General features: G+C 45.6%; 1 protein-coding gene across 2 annotated transcripts in view; it reads right to left on the bottom strand.

The window, feature by feature from the left end:
• Nucleotides 1-3590: 3590 nt before the first annotated feature.
• Nucleotides 3591-20597, bottom strand: part of LOC110486083 (ubiquitin carboxyl-terminal hydrolase MINDY-3) — a 55586-nt gene continuing 38579 nt past the window's right edge. Inside the window, exons 13-16 of one of the 2 annotated variants that reach the window (XM_036944567.2) lie at nt 6750-6837; nt 6450-6515; nt 5893-5964; nt 3591-5799 (exon numbers count right to left, since the gene is read on the bottom strand). In XM_036944567.2, coding sequence (XP_036800462.1) covers nt 5650-5799; nt 5893-5964; nt 6450-6515; nt 6750-6837 — 376 coding nt within the window. In that variant the 3' untranslated portion in view covers nt 3591-5649. The remainder of the gene's footprint in view (nt 5800-5892; nt 5965-6449; nt 6516-6749; nt 6838-20597) is intronic. The other variant, XM_021557438.3, reaches the window with a different exon arrangement.

The raw sequence follows: 20597 nt of genomic DNA, 5'->3' as shown, positions 1-20597 counted from the left end.
GAAGCTATAAATAAATTCGTAACGTATTCTGATCCACACACAACTTGCATGTGTGTTGTAGACATCTTGCCTGCATAGCCTACATCCTGTGTAGTAGATCTGAAGTGTTGTCTTATCAAAGCAGACCATACCACTATGCCCACATCACTACTCCAGTGTGTGTGTGTGTGTGTGTGTGTGTGTGTTGTAGACATCTTGCCTGCATAGCCTACATCCTGTACAGTAGATCTGAAGTGTTGTCTTATCAAAGCAGACCATACCACTACGCCCACATCACTACTCCAGTGTGTGTGTGAGGTGTGTGTGTGTGTGTGTTGTAGACATCTTGCCTGCATAGCCTACATCCTGTACAGTAGATCTGTAGTGTTGTCTTATCAAAGCAGACCATACCACTATGCCCACATCACTACTCCAGTGTGTGTGTGTGGTGTGTGTGTGTGTGTGTGTGTGTGTGTGTGTGTGTGTGTGTTGTAGACATCTTGCCTGCATAGCCTACATCCTGTACAGTAGATCTGAAGTGTTGTCTTATCAAAGCAGACCATACCACTACGCCCACATCACTACTCCAGTGTGTGTGTGGTGTGTGTGTGTGTGTGTGTGTTGTAGACATCTTGCCTGCATAGCCTACATCCTGTACAGTAGATCTGAAGTGTTGTCTTATCAAAGCAGACCATACCACTATGCCCACATCACTACTCCAGTGTGTGTGTGTGGTGTGTGTGTGTGTGTGTGTGTGTGTGTGTATGTGTGTGTGTGTGTGTGTTGTAGACATCTTGCCTGCATAGCCTACATCCTGTACAGTAGATCTGAAGTGTTGTCTTATCAAAGCAGACCATACCACTACGCCCACATCACTACTCCAGTGTGTGTGTGGTGTGTGTGTGCATGTGTGTGTGTGTGTGTTGTAGACATCTTGCCTGCATAGCCTACATCCTGTACAGTAGATCTGAAGTGTTGTCTTATCAAAGCAGACCATACCACTATGCCCACATCACTACTCCAGTGTGTGTGTGTGTGTGTGTGTGTGTGTGTGTGTGTGTAAAGTGCGCAAAGTGTGTAAAGTGTGTAAAGTGTGTGTGTTCCTGCGTTAACTCAGTCTGCTCCTAATCAGCATCAGGAGTTTAATTTAAATTGAAACTTCAGAGTGTTTCATTGTTGTCAAGAGACTGAAAGTCTCATAAAGTCATAGTGAGCTGTAAAACTGTGACTGCTGTGGAGTACTGCTCTTTCTCAGCTGTTATGAGGAACATGTTAAAAGAGATGCTCTATGTCCATTTGTGTTAGAGAAACATGACTTATGTGGACCACATTGTCCAAACATCTGTGATCTGTGATGACCCGAGTAACAATTTATTTAGCTGTTGTCCAAAATGAAGTACTTAGGCTGAAATGTATGTGTTTCTATGTTAGTGTGTGCGTGTGTAGAGATGGGATATTACTGTAAACCACTTCTTCATATTTTCCGACAAGTGATATGAACCAGGTGGGGTTGTGTGTGTTGTGCTTGTTACATAATCTGAGGCTGCATGGTGATGAGAGGGAGTCACAGTGAGCAACCTTGACCTACCAGATGGAGACAAGTTTCCCCAACTCTCCTTAACCCCTCCCCTCGCATGCCCTCTTCCTTCTTTACCCCTCCCTCTCTTTCCCTCTGCTGTTCTCAATCTCTTTCCTTATGTCTCTCTGCACTCCTCTTGCTGTCCGTACCTCTCTCTCCGTCTCAATCTACTCCTTCCCTCCCTCCCTGTTAATGTACACTACCGTTCAAGAGTTTGGGGTCACTTAGAAATGTCCTTGTTTTGAAAGAAAAGCACGTTTTTGTCCATTAAAATAACATCAAATTGATCAGAAATACAGTGTAGACATTGTTCATGTTGTAAATGACTATTGTAGCTGGAAACAGCTGATTTTTATTGGAATATCTACATAGGCGTACAAAGGCCCATTATCAGCAACCATCACTCCTGTGTTCCAATGGCACGTTGTGTTAGCTAATCCAAGTTTATCATTTAAAAAGGCTAATTGATCATTATAAAATCCTTTGGCAGTTATATTAGCACATCTGAAATCTGTTGTTCTGATTAAAGAAGCAATTAAACTGGCCTTCTTTAGACTAGTTGAGTATCTGGAGCATCAGCATTTGTGGGTTCCATTACAGGCTCAAAATGGCCAAAAACAAATAACTTTCTTCTGAAACTTGTCAGTCTATTCTTGTTCTGAGAAATGAAGGCTATTCTATGAGAGAAATTGCCAAGAAACGGAAGATCTCGTACAACACTGTGTACAACTCCCTTCACAGAACAGCACAAACTGGCCCTAACCAGAATAGAAAGAGGAGTGGGAGGCCCCAGTGCCCAACTGAGCAAGAGGGCAAGTACATTAGAGTGTCTAGTTTGAGAAACAGATGCCTCACAGGTCCTCAACTGGCAGCTTCATTAAATAGTGCCTGGAAAACACCAGTCTCAATGTCAACAGTGAAGAGGCGACTCCGGGATACTGGCCTTCTAGGCAGACTATAATGTAGTTGTCCTCTTGCTCAGTTGTGCACCGGGGCCTCCCACTCTTTCTATTCTGGTTAGAGCCAGTTTGTACTGTTTTGTGAAGGGAGTAGTACACAGCATTAACAATGTCTGGACCGTATTTCTGATCAATTTGATGTTATCTTAATGGACCAAAAAAATTGCTTTTCTTTCAAAAACCAGTGACCCCAAACTTTTGAACAGTAGTGAATGTCAGTGTTGAACTCCAGAGACAGATGGAACCATAGTGGCTCATTATATTACAAACCAGCATATGGTCTCACACATGCACATGGTGACCAACGACAGACAGACACAAACAGAATTACCATGCCTGTGTACCTGCCATTCTCATGGAGCACATATGCTAACTGTGTGAGCATGTTTCTGCTTGCTGTGTGCAGGCATATAGAGGTGGACAGTTTAACTCAGTGTACACACACACACTTGAACAGCACTCTTAAAACTGCCCTTTTGAACAATGTTGATAGGTGGACTGCTCTTTCTCAACTGCTTTCGTGTAAATCCAAGATGAACAGAATGAAAAAAAGAGACTTCAGACATTCAACAGGATTTCAGTTCTTAGAAACTTCACCTGGCAAGGATACACATGTGCATGCACACACACACAGAGGATTAGAAAAATAGTAGTGCTCCTCTCTTTGGTGTGCCGCATGCCTGTGTTATGAGGGTCCCTCACCAGGTAAAAGCGTTGTAATTTGTATTAGTTTCAGTTTGCGCTCAATAGTTCAACCATCTGTTATTGTTTTCTCCTCTCTCTCCCAGTTTCATCCAACAAAGACACAGAGATATCCCCTTTCCAATAACACACATACACCATACGGAGACTGACACATGTACCCACATACACACAGGCCATGTTCGAGAGCATTCTGTCCAAATCCATGATGAAATGTAGTTAAATTGTGACTGACTGATCTACAAACAATAATGAGTAGTTACTTATGATGCAAGTAGACAGATGGTTAGGCGGGACTATGATGCAAGGTGATGTGTAGATTAGTCAGTCGGCAATCGAAGGCAACGTCGAACAAGCACACACACGAGAAGTGAAGAAAAAATGGTTTATTCGTTTGGGGGGGTGACAAATACCATATCACGTCCTGCGTTGGTGTGAAGAGAGAAGTTGCGCAACGTGTAAAACCAGCCAAAGGTTCTACTTCCAGGTCAAACCACTAAACAGGAGGAATGTCTTCATATCTCTGCTGTGATTGGTCCATTTATGCTGCAAACACCAGTGTGTGTGTGTGTGTAATCTCCTGTAAAAACCATTGAGGCTACTTTCCCAGCCCCAGATTTAGGCTGCACCTGGACTATTTCAATGGAGATAATGCAGTAAACCTAATCTGGGTCAGGGATACCCTGCCTAAGTATTAAGAGGTCAAACTAACTCAGATGTAGTTCAAATAGGTGTGTGTGTGTGTGTGTGTGCACGCATATACAGTGGGGCAAAAAAGTATTTAGTCAGCCACCAATTGTGCAAGTTCTCCCACTTACAAAGATGAGGCCTGTCAACTATGACAGACAAAATTAGAAAAAAAAAAATCCAGAAAATCACATTGTAGGATTTTTTATACATTTATTTGCAAATTATGGTGGAAAATAAGTATTTGGTCACCTACAAACAAGCAAGATTTCTGGCTCTCACAGACCTGTAACTTTTTCTTTAAGAGGCTCCTCTGTCCTCCACACATTACCTGTATTAATGGCACCTGTTTGAACTTGTTATCAGTATAAAAAAAACACCTGTTCACAACCTCAAACAGTCACTGGCAAGGCCTGGAGTGGCCTAGCTAGTCTCCAGATGTCAACCCCATAGAAAATCTTTGGAGGGAGTTGAAGGTCCGTGTTGCCCAGCAACAGCCCCAAAACATCACTGCTCTAAAGGAGATCTGCATGGAGGAATGGGCCAAAATACCAGCAACCGTTTGTGAAGACTTACAGAAAACGTTTGACCTCTGTCATTGCCAACAACAGGTATATAACAAAGTATTGAGATAAACTTTTATTGACCAAATACTTATTTTCCACCATAATTTGCAAATAAATTCATTAAAAATCCTACAATGTGGGCCTCCCGGGTGGCGCAGTGGTTAAGGGCGCTGTACTGCAGCGCCAGCTGTTCCATCAGAGTCCCTGGGTTCGCGCCCAGGCTCTGTCGTAACCGGCTGCGACCGGGAGGTCCATGGGGCGACGCACAATTGGCCTAGCGTTGTCCGGGTTAGGGAGGGATTGGTCGGTAGGGATCTCCTTGTCTCATCGCGCACCAGCGACTCCTGTGGTGGGCCGGGCGCAGTGCGCGCTAGCCAAGGTTGCCAGGGGCACGGTGTAGCCTCTGACACATTGGTGCGGCTGGCTTCCGGGTTGGATGCGCGCTGTGTTAAGAAGCAGTACGGCTGGTTGGATTGTGTATCGGAGGATGCATCTCCCGAGCCCGTAGGGGAGTTGTAGCAATGAGACAAGATAGTAGCTACTATAACAATTGGATACCACGAAATTAGGGAGAAAAAGGGTTAAAATTCACAAAAAACAAAAACAAAAAAATCCTACAATGTGATTTTCTGGAATTTTGATAAATTACAGGCCATCTTTTTAAGTGACTTGCACAAAAACTTGCACACTTGCTTGCACTGACTAAATACTTTTTTGCCCCACTGTCTTGCGGAAAGCTTTGGTTGTTTATCTCTTTAACAGTCAGAAAGCTGGGTGTTACAGAAGCATAGGTCCAGTCAGTCAGTTACAGGTTTACATCCAACGTGGTCAGCTGTTTCCTTTACATGTAGTTCTTATTAGGTGCATATATCCCAGAGTATAAAACAGTCATCTGCAGGGTGACAATAATAATTCATTCAGATTTTTACAACAAACCAAAAACATCCTGTGACTTCATTTACAGTCATGTAAAACACAACAGCATTAACAGTAAACAAGTGTGTCTGTATGTCAAGTGTGTGTGTAATGGCATATGTTCTGTGTGTTTTTGTCCTGCCCAGGACAGTGAGCAAATTGCTGTGTGTGTGTGCAGCAGTGCACATGTACTGTGTGTCTCAGTCTTTGTGGCCTTCTTTCCTGTAGAGATCAGTCAGTCCTCTACCACCCTAGCAGCGAGTTAGTTAAGTGAAGGGGAGCGGTCAGTATTCCACAGCAGTTCTATGTAGGGCCACTTGGTCTGGAGGCAGCGCTTCACTGGAGTGTCATCTGTCCTCACCATGGGGTCCTCCAAGCCCAGGACCAGGGCCGTACCCTGCACATACTCCACCTGACAAAGAGAGACAACACACACCAACACCTTACATTATCATAGTGGTGTGACAGTTTCAGGCTGTTTTAGAAGTGTGTGTGTATATCTTACCCTCTCGTTGTGGTTGGACTGTTTCAGGCCATTGTAGTGGTAGACAGGGAAGGAGTCTGGGATTCCAGTATCCTGAAAACACAATATACACCAGTTAACAATCATGGAGTCATCTCTGGGATGCGTGTCGATAACTCTGCTCTGGAAGGTGTGTATATGGGAACCCACAGACAATTCAGAATACTTTACCCTGAAACTCTATCCATAACCCCAAACCCACATACGTGTGTGTGTGTGTGTGAGCGCGCGTAAACACACGTTTGTGAAACCATAACCCCAATCCCACAGAACAGCCTATAATAGAAACCAGTCAATAGTGAGACAGAGCCAAACACTTTGTTGGGACATTCCAGAATGCTAATAGACTGTGTGAGTATGTTTACGTGAAACCATAACCTCAGTCTGTGTGTGTGTGTGTGTGTCCAGTTGGCTAATGGCAGTATAATTTCTTTGTGGCAGAGGGCAATTCCTCTGGTGAGTCCCCGAAGCCCTGATCACTTTAACACACTTCCCGCTCCTCTCTCTCTCTCTCTCTGTCCCCACCTCCCTCTTCCCACCTTTCTTTCTCTTTGCCTCTCGCTCTCCCACTCTTCAGCCATGGTTCCCTGCCACAGAGTCCCTGTCTGAACAGGAGTTTGTGTAAATATATATTTAAACATTTTGGTCACCAGTGCATTGCTGTAAAAGATTTGACTCAACAAATTCATATCTATCGTCAGCCACAAGCCACTAACAAAACAGAAGCGCTCATGTACGGACACACATACACCAAAGATATTCTTCTTTAAATCGGTCTTCGCAGCATGTTTTATGGATGTCGCTGCAGCTTTAAAGTATCTCAGGTCCTCTTCAGTTACCTGATCAGGGAAGAACTCCAGGAGGAACGGAGCCAGCAGCACGATCCCCAAGCCCTCTGGATCCAACTTACTCTTCATCAGACTCACACTGGAGAGGGAACGAGGGAAGAAGAGAGAGGGAGGAAGAGAAAGAGGGAGGAAGAGAGGACAGAGTTGAGTTTGTCAGACATTTCAACACTGTGTTATAGTCTAAGTACAGCAATGAGACATGCCTCCAATTCTTCAGAAAACCTAAATCAGCCCCGTGTGTCCGACGGAGGGAGAGAAGGAGGTAGTAAGAAGAGACATTGGGAGAGAGCTAGTGGAAGGGAAAGGGTGGAGGTGAGGAAGGATGAGGGGTGGAAGTGAAGAGGGAGGGGGAAGGGGTGCAGGTGAGGGGCGAACGGGTGCAGGTGAGGAGGGAGGCCGAAGGGGTGGAGAAGGGAGGGGTAGAGGTAAGGAGCAAGGGTGGAGCTGAGGAGGGGGTGAGGGGTGAGGAGGGATCGCGAATGGTGGAGGTGAGGAGGGAGGTGGTGTGAAGGGCTGTCTGAGGTATAAATGTGTCATGTTCTGTGTAAAAGATTATGTGTAAGAAAGCAAACACTGGAGAAATGTACGGTAACCCCGTCTGATGAGGAGTTCTGGTGTGTGTATGTGTGATACTAAATATACCACTAGACATTCCTGTGTGTTACAGCAGTAATATTATTCTTATTCCAGTGATAAAACAGAAAAACATTTCCCTTTTAAGGCAGAAATAAGAGGAGTGTTACATGCTCAGACACAGAGGCTGATAACCCAGTTAAGACTGTGTGTGTGGGTGTGTGTGTCATCTGATGTTGCAGTCAGAGAAATAATCCTCTGCATTGTCATTAATAGCAGACTCCTACATTTCCTCAGTGAAAACTACATCCTGAGCAAATATCCAATTGGCTTTTTACCAAGTTACCACACGACAGACCAGGTATTCACCCTACACATCCTATTTGACAAAAAAAAAAAAAGCAAAGTTTAATCATGTTTTGTTGATTTCAAAAAAGCTTGAGACTCAATTTGTCATGAGCGTCTGCTATATAAATTGATAGAAAGCGGTGTTGTGGTAAATAAAAAAATATACAACATAAAAATCCATGTAGAGGGGACCACGAGGGGCAAATCCTATCCATGGAAAACTTATTGACAGACACCATGGAAACAATAGCATATGCTAAAAAGAAAATAGAGCATCTGGAAGAGAAAACAGAGGACCTGAAAAATAGGGGGCGAAGGAATAATTGTGTTCTATTAAATCTGGGTGAAAAAGAAGAGGGAAAACATGCCCCTGATCCGCTACCTGCAAGACAAACTTCCAGAGTGGCTCCACCTGTCCACCGACAGGCCCATAGAGAGAGCTCCCCGAGCACTGAGGCCCCCACCAGCAGCCAGACAACCACCGCGCCCAATCACCATACGTTTCTTGAGATTCACCGACAAGGAACGAGTCCCTACAGGCGGCGAAAATCAACACCATCACAGTGCGAAACGCCAAACTCACTTTACACCAGGACCTGTCAGCTGGAATACGCCGAAAGTGCAGAGAGTTTGACGAGGTGAAGAAATACTCCATTGACCGAGGTATCTTTAGGGGATTCAAATAACCAAACGAGCTCAGGATTCTTCACCAAGGAGCCCTGCGACACTTCAAAACTCCCGAAGAGGCATAACGTTTTTTGAAAGACAATCCTGGTCAATGAGAAATGGACCAATGACTAAATACTATTACTGTTATTACTAAAGGAGGTAAGACAACATATAGCCAATATCCAAAGGCCCACCCGCCCCGCTAAATGTTATTATAGCCATCTAATCTATATTTATGTTCCTTTAGCTGAGAGGGAAAGGCTCTATAGCCTAACCTAGGCCTACTAATGTTTCAGCCTACTTTTATTTCCCGTTGCTATTATCACTTGTGGTTTCCTATGTCCCTTGGGGGAGGTATATGTAGGCTGAGCTATTGATTTTATTTTCTCCCTCTTTTAATGTGGTCTGGACGGGGGCTACATTGACACTTACTCAACGTGGGGCAGAGAGGAGAGGATGAGGCATTTCTTTGGTGGGGAGGGAGACGTTGTGCGTTGCTAACTGTTCCCTTTTATTATTTTTTTCGGAAGACAGGATTGAGACTGAGCGGGGGGGGGGTAATAGATCCAACGGGATATGTCTAGTTGTTTGGGAACTCGGTTGGGGTGTTCAGAGATTATTTTATGTGAACGCAGCTGTAACTATTATCCACCTTTACACAGAGATGACTTGCACTAAAGTTAGATTACTGTTCGATGACGATGACTAGTACCTTAAATCTATTGACATGGAACTGCCATGGTCTAGGTCATGAAATAAAACAGAAAAAGATACTATGGGCTCTAAAAAAAAGAGAGGAAAAAGCAGACATTGCGCTATTACAAGAGACACACCTCTGTGATGCCGAACATGCCAAACTCCGCAGAGCTTGGGTGGGAACAGGTGTATTTCTCATCTTTCAAATCAAACAGTTGAGGTACATGTCATGTTGTCTTGTCTCTGTCCTTTCCCTTCACCCTGTCTCCCTCTGCTGGTCGTGTTAGGTTACCTTTTCTCCCCCGCTTTCCCCCAGCTGTCCCTTGTCTCCTCTAATTACCCATTCACCCCGTTCCCCACCTGTTCCCTTTTTTCCCTCTGATTAGGTCCCTATATCTCTCTCTGTTTCTGCTCCTGTCCTTGTCGGATTCTTGTTTGTTTGTGTTTCATGCCTGAGCCAGACTATCGTCATGTTTGCTGTAACCTTGTCCTGTCCTGTCGGAATCTGCCGGTCTATCTGAGCCTACCTATGTTTGGTTATTAAAGAAGCTCTGTTTAAGTTAGTTCGCTTTTGGGTCCTCATTCACTCACCATAACAGAAGAATCCGACCAAGAATGGACCCAGCGACTTCGGATCCTCTCCACTCAGCCGTCGAGATCCAGGGAGCGATGCTAGGCAGACACAAGCAGGAATTGTCTGCTGCTCGACATGCCGTTGAGACCCTGGCCACCCAAGTCTCCAACCTCACAGAACAGGTTCACCATCTCCGCCTCGATCCACCGGCCACTTCCAGGGCTTTCGAATCTCCGGAGCCCAGAATCAATAACCCGCCGTGTTACTCTGGGGAGCCCACTGAATGCCGCTCGTTCCTCACCCAGTGTGATATTGTGTTTTCTCTCCAGCCCAACACTTACTCCAGGAGCACTGCTCGTGTCGCCTACGTCATATCTCTCCTTATTGGACGGGCTCGTGAGTGGGGCACGGCAATCTGGGAGGCAAGGGCTGAGTGTACTAACCAGTATCAAGACTTTAAGGAGGAGATGATACGGGTTTTTGATCGATCTGTTTTTGGGGAGGAGGCTTCCAGGGCCCTGTCTTCCCTATGTCAAGGCAATCGATCCATAACAGACTACTCTATTGAGTTTCGCACTCTTGCTGTCTCCAGTGGCTGGAACGAGCCGGCCTTGCTCGCTCGTCTTCTGGAGGGTTTCCGCGCAGAGGTAAAGGATGAGATTCTCTCCCGGGAGGTTCCTTCCAGCGTGGATTCCTTGATTGAACTCGCTATTCGCATTGAGCGACGGGTTGATCTTCGTCACCGAGCTCGTGGAAAGGAGCTCGCGCTCTCCGTCGCCTCCCTCTCCGCATCACTACCATCTTCCTCTGCCGGCTCGGGTGCTGAGCCCATGCAGCTGGGAGGTATCCGCATCTCGACTAAGGAGAGGGAACGGAGAATCACCAACCGCCTCTGTCTCTATTGCGGTGCCGCTGGTCATTTTGTCACTTCATGTCCAGTAAAAGGCCAGAGCTCGTCAGTAAGCGGAGGGCTACTGGTGAGCGCTACTACTCCTGTCTCTCCTTCAAGATCCTGCACTACCTTGTCGGTCCATCTACGCTGGACCGGTTCGTCAGCTTCCTGCAGTGCCTTAATAGACTCTGGGGCGGAGGGCTGTTTTATGGACGAGACCTGGGCTCGGGAACATGACATTCCTCTCAGACAGTTAAAGGAGCCCACGGCCTTGTTCGCCCTGGATGGTAGTCCTCTCCCCAGGATTCAGCGTGAGACGCTACCTTTAACCCTCACTGTTTCTGGTAATCATAGTGAAACCATTTCTTTTTTAATTTTTCGTTCACCTTTTACACCTGTTGTTTTGGGCCATCCCTGGCTAGTTTGTCATAATCCTTCCATTAATTGGTCTAGTAATTCTATCCTCTCCTGGAACGTCTCTTGTCATGTGAAATGTTTAATGTCTGCTATCCCTCCTGTTTCCTCTGTCTCTTCTTCACAGGAGGAGCCTGGTGATTTGACAGGGGTGCCGGAGGAATATCACGATCTGCGCACGGTGTTCAGTCGGTCCAGGGCCACCTCTCTTCCTCCACACCGGTCGTATGATTGTAGTATTGATCTCCTTCCGGGAACCACCCCCCCCCGGGGTAGACTATACTCTCTGTCGGCTCCCGAACGTAAGGCTCTCGAGGATTATTTGTCTGTAGCTCTTGACGCCGGTACCATAGTCCCCTCCTCCTCTCCCGCCGGAGCGGGGTTTTTTTTTGTCAAGAAGAAGGACGGGTCTCTGCGCCCCTGCATAGATTATCGAGGGCTGAATGACATAACAGTGAAGAATCGTTATCCGCTTCCTCTTATGTCTTCAGCCTTCGAGATCCTGCAGGGAGCCAGGTTTTTCACTAAGTTGGACCTTCGTAACGCTTACCATCTCGTGCGCATCAGGGAGGGGGACGAGTGGAAGACGGCGTTTAACACTCCGTTAGGGCACTTTGAATACCGGGTTCTTCCTTTCGGCCTCGCTAACGCTCCAGCTGTCTTTCAGGCATTAGTCAATGATGTCCTGAGAGACATGCTGAACATCTTTGTTTTCGTTTACCTTGACGATATCCTGATTTTTTCACCGTCACTCCAGATTCATGTTCAGCACGTTCGACGTGTCCTCCAGCGCCTTTTAGAGAATTGTCTTTTTGTGAAGGCTGAGAAGTGCACTTTTCATGCCTCCTCCGTCACATTTCTCGGTTCTGTTATTTCCGCTGAAGGCATTAAGATGGATCCCGCTAAGGTCCAAGCTGTCATTGATTGGCCCGTCCCTAAGTCACGCGTCGAGCTGCAGCGCTTTCTCGGCTTCGCAAACTTCTATCGTCGTTTCATCCGTAATTTCGGTCAGGTGGCAGCTCCTCTCACAGCCCTTACTTCTGTCAAGACGTGCTTTAAGTGGTCCGTTTCCGCCCAGGGAGCTTTTGATCTCCTCAAGAATCGTTTTACATCCGCTCCTATCCTTGTTACACCTGACGTCTCTAGACAGTTCGTTGTCGAGGTTGACGCGTCAGAGGTGGGAGTGGGAGCCATCCTTTCTCAGCGCTCCCTCTCTGACGACAAGGTCCACCCATGCGCGTATTTTTCTCATCGCCTGTCGCCGTCGGAACGTAACTATGATGTGGGTAACCGCGAACTGCTCGCCATCCGGTTAGCCCTAGGCGAATGGCGACAGTGGTTGGAGGGGGCGACCGTTCCTTTTGTCGTTTGGACTGACCATAGGAACCTTGAGTACATCCGTTCTGCCAAACGACTTAATGCGCGTCAGGCGCGTTGGGCGCTGTTTTTCGCTCGTTTCGAGTTCGTGATTTCTTATCGCCCGGGCTCTAAGAACACCAAGCCTGATGCTTTGTCTCGTCTCTTCAGTTCTTCAGTAGCCTCCACTGACCCCGAGGGGATTCTCCCTGAGGGGCGTGTTGTCGGGTTGACTGTCTGGGGAATTGAGAGGCAGGTAAAGCAAGCACTCACTCAAACTCCGTCGCCGCGCGCTTGTCCTAGGAACCTTCTTTTCGTTCCCGTTCCTACTCGTCTGGCCGTTCTTCAGTGGGCTCACTCTGCCAAGTTAGCCGGCCACCCTGGCGTTCGGGGTACGCTTGCTTCCATTCGCCAGCGTTTCTGGTGGCCCACCCGGGAGCATGACACGCGTCGTTTCGTGGCTGCTTGTTCGGTCTGCGCGCAGACTAAGTCCGGTAACTCTCCTCCTGCCGGCCGTCTCAGGCCGCTTCCTATTCCCTCTCGACCGTGGTCTCACATCGCCTTAGATTTTGTCACCGGACTGCCTTCGTCAGCGGGGAAGACTGTTATTCTTACGGTTGTCGATAGGTTCTCTAAGGCGGCTCATTTCATTCCCCTTGCTAAGCTTCCTTCTGCTAAAGAGACGGCACAAATCATCATCGAGAATGTTTTCAGAATTCATGGCCTTCCGTCAGACGTCGTTTCGGACAGAGGTCCGCAATTCACGTCTCAATTTTGGAGGGAGTTTTGCCGTTTGATTGGGGCTTCCGTCAGTCTCTCTTCCGGCTTTCACCCCCAGTCTAACGGTCAAGCAGAACGGGCCAATCAGACTATTGGTCGCATCTTACGCAGTCTTTCTTTTCGCAACCCTGCGTCTTGGTCAGAACAGCTCCCCTGGGCAGAATACGCCCACAACTCGCTTCCTTCGTCTGCGACCGGGCTATCTCCTTTTCAGAGTAGCCTCGGGTACCAGCCTCCGTTGTTCTCATCTCAGTTCGCCGAGTCCAGCGTCCCCTCCGCTCAGGCTTTTGTCCAACGTTGCGAGCGCACCTGGAAGAGGGTCAGGTCTGCACTTTGCCGTTATAGGGCGCAGACTGTGAGAGCTGCTAATAAGCGTAGAACTAAGAGCCCTAGGTATTGTCGCGGTCAGAGAGTTTGGCTCTCCACTCAGAACCTTCCCCTTAAGACGGCTTCTCGCAAGTTGACCCCGCGGTTCATTGGTCCATTCCGTATCTCTCAGGTCATTAATCCTGTCGCAGTGCGACTTCTTCTTCCGCGATATCTTCGTCGCGTCCACCCGGTCTTCCATGTCTCCTGTGTTAAGCCCGTTCTTCGCGCCCCCGCTCGTCTTCCCCCCCCCCCCCCCATCCTTGTCGAGGGCGCACCTATCTACAGGGTCCGTAAGATCTTGGACATGCGTCCTCGGGGCCGTGGTCATCAGTACCTAGTTGACTGGGAGGGGTACGGTCCTGAGGAGAGGAGTTGGGTTCCATCTCGGGACGTGCTGGACCGTGCGCTGATTGATGATTTCCTCCGTGGCCGCCAGGTTTCCTCCTCGAGTGCGCCAGGAGGCGCTCGGTGAGTGGGGGGGTACTGTCATGTTGTCTTGTCTCTGTCCTTTCCCTTCACCCTGTCTCCCTCTGCTGGTCGTGTTAGGTTACCTTTTCTCCCCCGCTTTCCCCCAGCTGTCCCTTGTCTCCTCTAATTACCCATTCACCCCGTTCCCCACCTGTTCCCTTTTTTCCCTCTGATTAGGTCCCTATATCTCTCTCTGTTTCTGCTCCTGTCCTTGTCGGATTCTTGTTTGTTTGTGTTTCATGCCTGAGCCAGACTATCGTCATGTTTGCTGTAACCTTGTCCTGTCCTGTCGGAATCTGCCGGTCTATCTGAGCCTACCTATGTTTGGTTATTAAAGAAGCTCTGTTTAAGTTAGTTCGCTTTTGGGTCCTCATTCACTCACCATAACAGTACAAGAATACTTATCCATAAGAATGTTCCATTCATAATTGACAAAAACATATCTGATCCGGAGGGGAGATGTATTTTGATAACTGGGTCACTGTATGGACAACCAATTACTATCTTAAACATATACGCTCCTAACACAGATACCCCTGCTTTCATGTCAAAAATTATAACCCTGTTCAATGAGCATTGTGCTTCCTTTGGTGTGGTGGCGGGAGAATTTAATTGTACCCTTAACCCAACCGTAGACAAATCATCTCAAGTTCCCACCACAAACCCTAGATCTGCAAAGATGTTGAACTCTCTTACTAAAGAGATGGGACTGATAGATATCTGGAGAGAGACTAATAGCTCATCTATGGACTATACATACTACTCTAATGTCCATAACACCTACTCCCGTATAGATTACATTTTTATCCCAAAGAGTTTCATAATTTCAGCCACGTGTACAATCGGACCCATAGCACTTTCAGATCACGCCTTTGTCCACCTCGGCTTTGACCTCTGCAAAAACATCCGAGGTCAAAGAGCTGGAAATTCAACACCTCCATGCTATCAAACGAAGCGTTCCATACATTGGTAACTACATGGATAGACAACTACACACAAGACAACAAAGATTATCCTGTTTCTCCGGCCACAATGTGGGACGCTGCCAAAACCACACTAAGATGTCATCTAAATGCATATGCTTCCTCTAAGAAAAAAGCAATGGAAGCACACAGGCTAGTTCTTGAGAGGGAGCTAGAATGCTGTGAAAGAGTACATAAACAATCCTCAGACAGAACCTCCTGGAGTCAACTTAAAGCAGCCAAAGCCAAACTGAATTTGGACTATACTCGGGAGATAAAAAAAAGTTCTTTACTAAACAGAAATACCATGAGTATAGCCATAGGCAGAGTAGATTTCTTGCTTACCAATTTAAAAAATAGCAGTTAGAGCGTACAATCATGGCTATCCGAACAGCAGAGGACGAGGTCACATATGACCCAAAAAATATCAATTTAACCTTTCATGATTTTTACTGCAAACTATATACCTCTGAGAGAAAACACACAGCGGCAGAACTCCACTCCTTCCTAGAGGGAATCTCGCTACCTAAACTATCAGATACCAACTAAGAAGATCTCAACTCCCCCGCACTCCTGAGGAGATCCTGGAGGCAATTACCGCCATGCCACCTAACAAGTCCCCAGACCCAGATGGATTCCCCAGAGTTTTCTACAAAGCATTTTGGCCCCAGCTTAGCCCTATTTTCATGCCAATGCTGGATGATTTTTGCAAAAACGGAGTTGTCCCAGACTCAATGCACACAGCTCGCATTACAGTGTTGCTCAAAAAAGACAAGGACCCTCTATCCTGCTCGTACATTCCGGCCCATAAGCTTGTTGTATTTCGACAACAAAATAATTACCAAATTGCTCGCCAAAAGACCAAAGACTCTTCTTCCCAAAATAATAAAAGTGGACCAAACTGGATTTATTAGAGACAGATACTCTTCTGATAACATTCACCATCTTTTTTATATTATTGATCAAGTAAACACACAGAAGACCCCTGTCCTGCTGGCTTCACTGGATGCTGAGAAGGTGTTCCACACCCCTGTCCTGCTGGCTTCACTGGATGCTGAGAAGGCATTCGACAGGATGGAGTGGAGCTTTCTGTTCTGTCTTAGAAAAGTTCAATATGGGCCCAAACTTTATTAAATGGATCAAATCACTACTCTCATCCAAATGTCATGGTGACTACTAATGGAATGAATTCTGACAGATTCCCTTTGGGACGAGGCACAAGACAAGGGTGCTCACTGTCCCCCCTGCTCTATTTGTTGGGGGCGGAGCAATCCAGGAGCAATCCAAGTATTACGGAGCAATCCAAGTATTACGGGTGTTTCTGCAGGCGGCCTGCAGCACAAGATTTCGCTTTACGAGGAAGATGTCTTGCTCTACATATCCAACCCTGAGAAAGCCCTCCCATTTTAGACAATTGCTCAGTATGGCATGTTCAGGTTATTAGATCAATTTGAACAAATCCACTGTCTGCCCTCTCAATCTTACGCTCACCAGCTCTATGAAGACACTATGTCCATTCCAATGGAAGTCACAGGGGTTTCAATACCTTCATTACACCAGATCTGAATAGCCTTTTCAAGGAAAACTATCTTCCACTCCTGGATCTCCCTCCCAATTAGCTTAGTAGGAAGAATTAATGTCATCCGTATGAACATCCTCCCTAGACTGAACTATTTATTTCAGATGCTCCCATGCTACCTCTTAGTTTCCTTTTTCAAAACAACTAACCAAAGCATTACCAAATTTATATGGGGCAATAGAAACCTAGGATCAAGTTCTCTACTCCATTGAAACCTGAATCTAAGGGTGGTCTTGCCCTTCTCTCCCTTCAATTGTACTACTGGTCTGCCCAAATCCGCAACATGCTAACATGGATCACAGACAGACAAGAGTCAATGTGGATTCAGATAGAAGCCCAATCCTGTGGTTCATTGCCACTAAGCTCAATTATATTAATTAATAACTTTAGGGCAACATGGCCAAAACCTTTGTGATTTACAGCACCCTACTAGCGGAGGGACTGTAAGAAATACCTGGGTATTTCCTCCCAAATATGTTCTCACTCGCCCATAGTAGGCAACCCAGACTTGCCAAAAGTCCTGAAGGATGCCAACTTTCATCTTTGGCATATTCTAGGAATCAGGATCTTTTCAGACCTATTTCATCAGAAAACCACTACACTGAAATCCTTTCAAGAGCTCTGCAGTGAATTCAATGTGCGAAGATCCCATTTTCTTTATAAAAAAAATAAATAAAAAAAATCTTCAAATTATACATGTAATTTCCTCATTTACTTCCAAGAGGAGGTTAGAAACTCAGTTGAATGAAGTTGAAACCCTTCTTGTCACAGCACAATCCATTAAAGGCAAAATATCTTATATCTATAGACTCCTTTCTGAGAAAGGAGGCTCCTCCTTTACTCCTTTAAAAATAATCTGGGAAAGGGACCTTGGTCTGACTATCAGTGATGAGATATGGGCGGAGGTTTGCGACAGGGTATACTGCTCCTCTACTAATGTAAAAATGAAAGAATCAGATTACACATTTTTGTACAAATTTTATTACACTCCTTTGAGACTCCATAGAATGAAAATGGACATCTCTCCTAACTGTAAAATATGTACCTCTGAAAGTGGAACCTATATGCATGTATTTTGGAACTGTAGAGAGATTGCCAGATTTTGGCAATCTATACATACTGCTGCACAGAAAATCCTACAGTTTGATATGATCCCGTGTATCTATCTTCTTAATGCCCAGCAGGACTTTGTTCTTGATCCTGACAGAGACAATTTGCTTATGACTATTACATACTTTGCTAAGAAATGTATTATTCTATTGTGGGCCTCTAATACCCCTCCTACATTTAAAATGTGGATTGACCAGATTGCTGACTTTCTCTTGAAAAGCTCACTTATGACCTCCACAAGAGACAGCCCAAGTTTGATAGACTCTGGTCTCCACTACTCAACTATATTTCAAATTGGACAGAGTGAATGGGGTGATTAGGGAAATGAGCAGATGCATGTTGTGTAAGGTGCTGTAAAATCTAAAAACTAATTATTTGCTCACCGTCTCAGCTAAGACTGGAAATAGCTAATAAGAACCTTGATAGTGCTGCTGCAAGTTTTATATATATATATATATATATTTTTTAAAATAATTATATATATATTATTATTATTTTTGTATTATTATAATACTTTTTTAAATATATAATTATTTTTATCTTCCATTGGTCAGACCAGTGTTGGATAGACCTGAGCACGGGCGTTTCCTGTTTTAGTTTCGGCCAATACAATGGGAGCAACAAAATGGAGTCATGGTCAGATTTGCCAAAATGAGGGCAGGGGAGGGCAACGCTTTTCAGCTTCCAGGCAGACACTGGAGGGCTTTGCATAGGCATTTTGTTGTGGGACTAGATTAACCTGTTGAGTGTAGGGGGCAGTATTTTGATGAAAAACATACCCAAATGAAACTGCCTTTTCTCAGGCCCAGAATCTAGAATATGCATATAATTAGATAGATAGAAAACACAAAAGTTTCCAAAACTGTCAAAAGATTGTCTGTGAGTATAACATAACTGATATTGCAGGCAAAAACCTGAGGAAAATCCAACAAGGAAGTGCCTAAGAGAAACAAACCTCCCTGTTCCATTGCATGCCTTCCCTCCATTTAAAGGGATATCAACCAGATTCCTTTCCCTATGGCTTCCACATGGTGTGAACAGTCTTTAGACATAGTTTCAGGCTTTTATTCTGAAAATGAGCGAGAATGATCACATCGCGTCAGTTTTTCTCTCTCCTATTGAAAAAGCTACGGTCCGGTTGAAATATTATCAATTATTTATTGTAAAAACAACCTGAGGATTGATTATAAAAAACCTTTGACATGTTTCTACAAACTTTACGGATACTTTTTGGAATTTTCCTCTGCCCCGTCGTGACTGCTCGAGCCTGTGGATTTCTGAACAAAACGCGCCAACCAAATGGAGGTATTTTGGATATAAAACAATCTTTGTGGAACAAAAGGAACATTTGTGTAACTGGGAGTCTCGTGAGTGAAAACATCCGAAGATCATCAAAGGTAAGCGATTCATTTTATTGCTTTTCTGACTTTCGTGACCAATCTACTTTGCTGCTAGCTGTTTGTAATGTTTTGTCTGCTGAGAGAGATGTCCTAGCATAAACGCTTGGATAGCTTTTGCTGTACAGCTTTTTTGAAATTTGACACGCCAGGTGGATTAACAACAAGCTAAGCTGTGTTTTTCTATATTGCACTTGTGATTTCATGAAAATTAAATATTTTTTGTAATTTAATTTGAATTTGGCGCCCTGAAATTCAGAGGACGTTGATGAAAATGATCCCGCTAACGGGATGGGTGCGCCAAGAAGTTAACCGGTTCTCATGCTTTTAAAATAACTGTTCAGTTCCCCTGCCAAATGTATGACCATGTTAGAGACACATATTTCCTTCAGATTACACAGGCCCACAAAGAATTTGAAAGCAAATCAATTTTGATAACTCCCACATCTATTCGTTGAAATATCACAGTGTGCCGTCACAGCAGCAATATTTGTGACCCGTTGTCACAAGGGCAACCAGTGAAGCACAAACACCATTGTAAATACAAACTACATAACCCAAAGTATGTGGACACCTGCACGTCGAACATCTCATTCCAAAAGCATGGGCATTAATATGGAGTTGGTCCCCCCTTTGCTGCTATAACATCCTCCACTCTTCTGGGGAAGGCTTTCCACTAAATGTTGAAACATTACTGCGGGGACTTACATCCATTCAGCCACAAGAGCATTAGTGAGGTCGGGCACTGATGTTGGGCGATTAGGCCTGGGTCTCAGTTGGCGTTCCAATTCATCCCAAAATTGTTCGATGAAGTTGAGGACAGGGCTCTGTGCAGGCCAGTCAAGTTCTTCCACACTGATCTCGACTAACCATCTGTATCTTTGTTCATGGGGGCATTGTCATGCTGAAACATGAAAGGGCCTTCCTCCATACTGTTGCCACAAAGTTGGAAGCACAGAATCATCTAGAATGTCATTGTATGCTGTAGCATTAAGATTCCCTCCAAACCATGAAAAACAACACCAGACCAATATTCCTCCTCCACCAAACTACAGTTGGCACTATGCTTTGGGGCAGGTAGCGTTCTCCTGGCATCGGCCAAAACCAGAATCGTCCGTCGGACTGCAAGGTGGTGAAGCGTGATTCATCACCCCAGAAAACGCATTTCCACTGCTCCAGAGTCCAATGGCAGCGAGCTTTACACCACTCCAGCCGATGCTTGGCATTGCGCATGGTGATCGTACGCTTGTATATGGCTGCTCGGCCATGGAAACCCATTTCACTTCCCACGAACAGTTCCTGTGCTGACGTTGCTTCCTGAGGCAGTTCGGAACTCAGTAGTGAGTGTTGCAACCGAGGACAGATGATTTTTACGCGCTATGCCAATCAGCAGCCCCGTTCTGTGAGCTTGTGTGGCCTACCACTTCGAGGCTGATCCGTTGTTGATCCTAGACATTTCTACTTCACAATAACAGCACTTAGTTGACCAGGGCAGCTCTAGCAGGGTAGAAATTTTACAAACTGACTTGTTGGAAAGGTGGCATCCTATGATGGTACCACGTTGAAAGTCAGTGAGCTCATCAGTAAGGCCATTCTACTGCCAATGTTAAATTCACTTATGTTTATTATCTATTCCACTTGCTTTGGCAATG

Source organism: Oncorhynchus mykiss, chromosome 2 (assembly GCF_057628025.1).
Source record: "Oncorhynchus mykiss isolate SJ-2025 chromosome 2, ASM5762802v1, whole genome shotgun sequence".
NCBI classification, from domain to species: domain Eukaryota; kingdom Metazoa; phylum Chordata; class Actinopteri; order Salmoniformes; family Salmonidae; genus Oncorhynchus; species Oncorhynchus mykiss.
The sequence above is the reverse complement of the archived record's forward strand: the minus strand, read 5'-3'. Positions and strand labels throughout refer to the sequence as shown.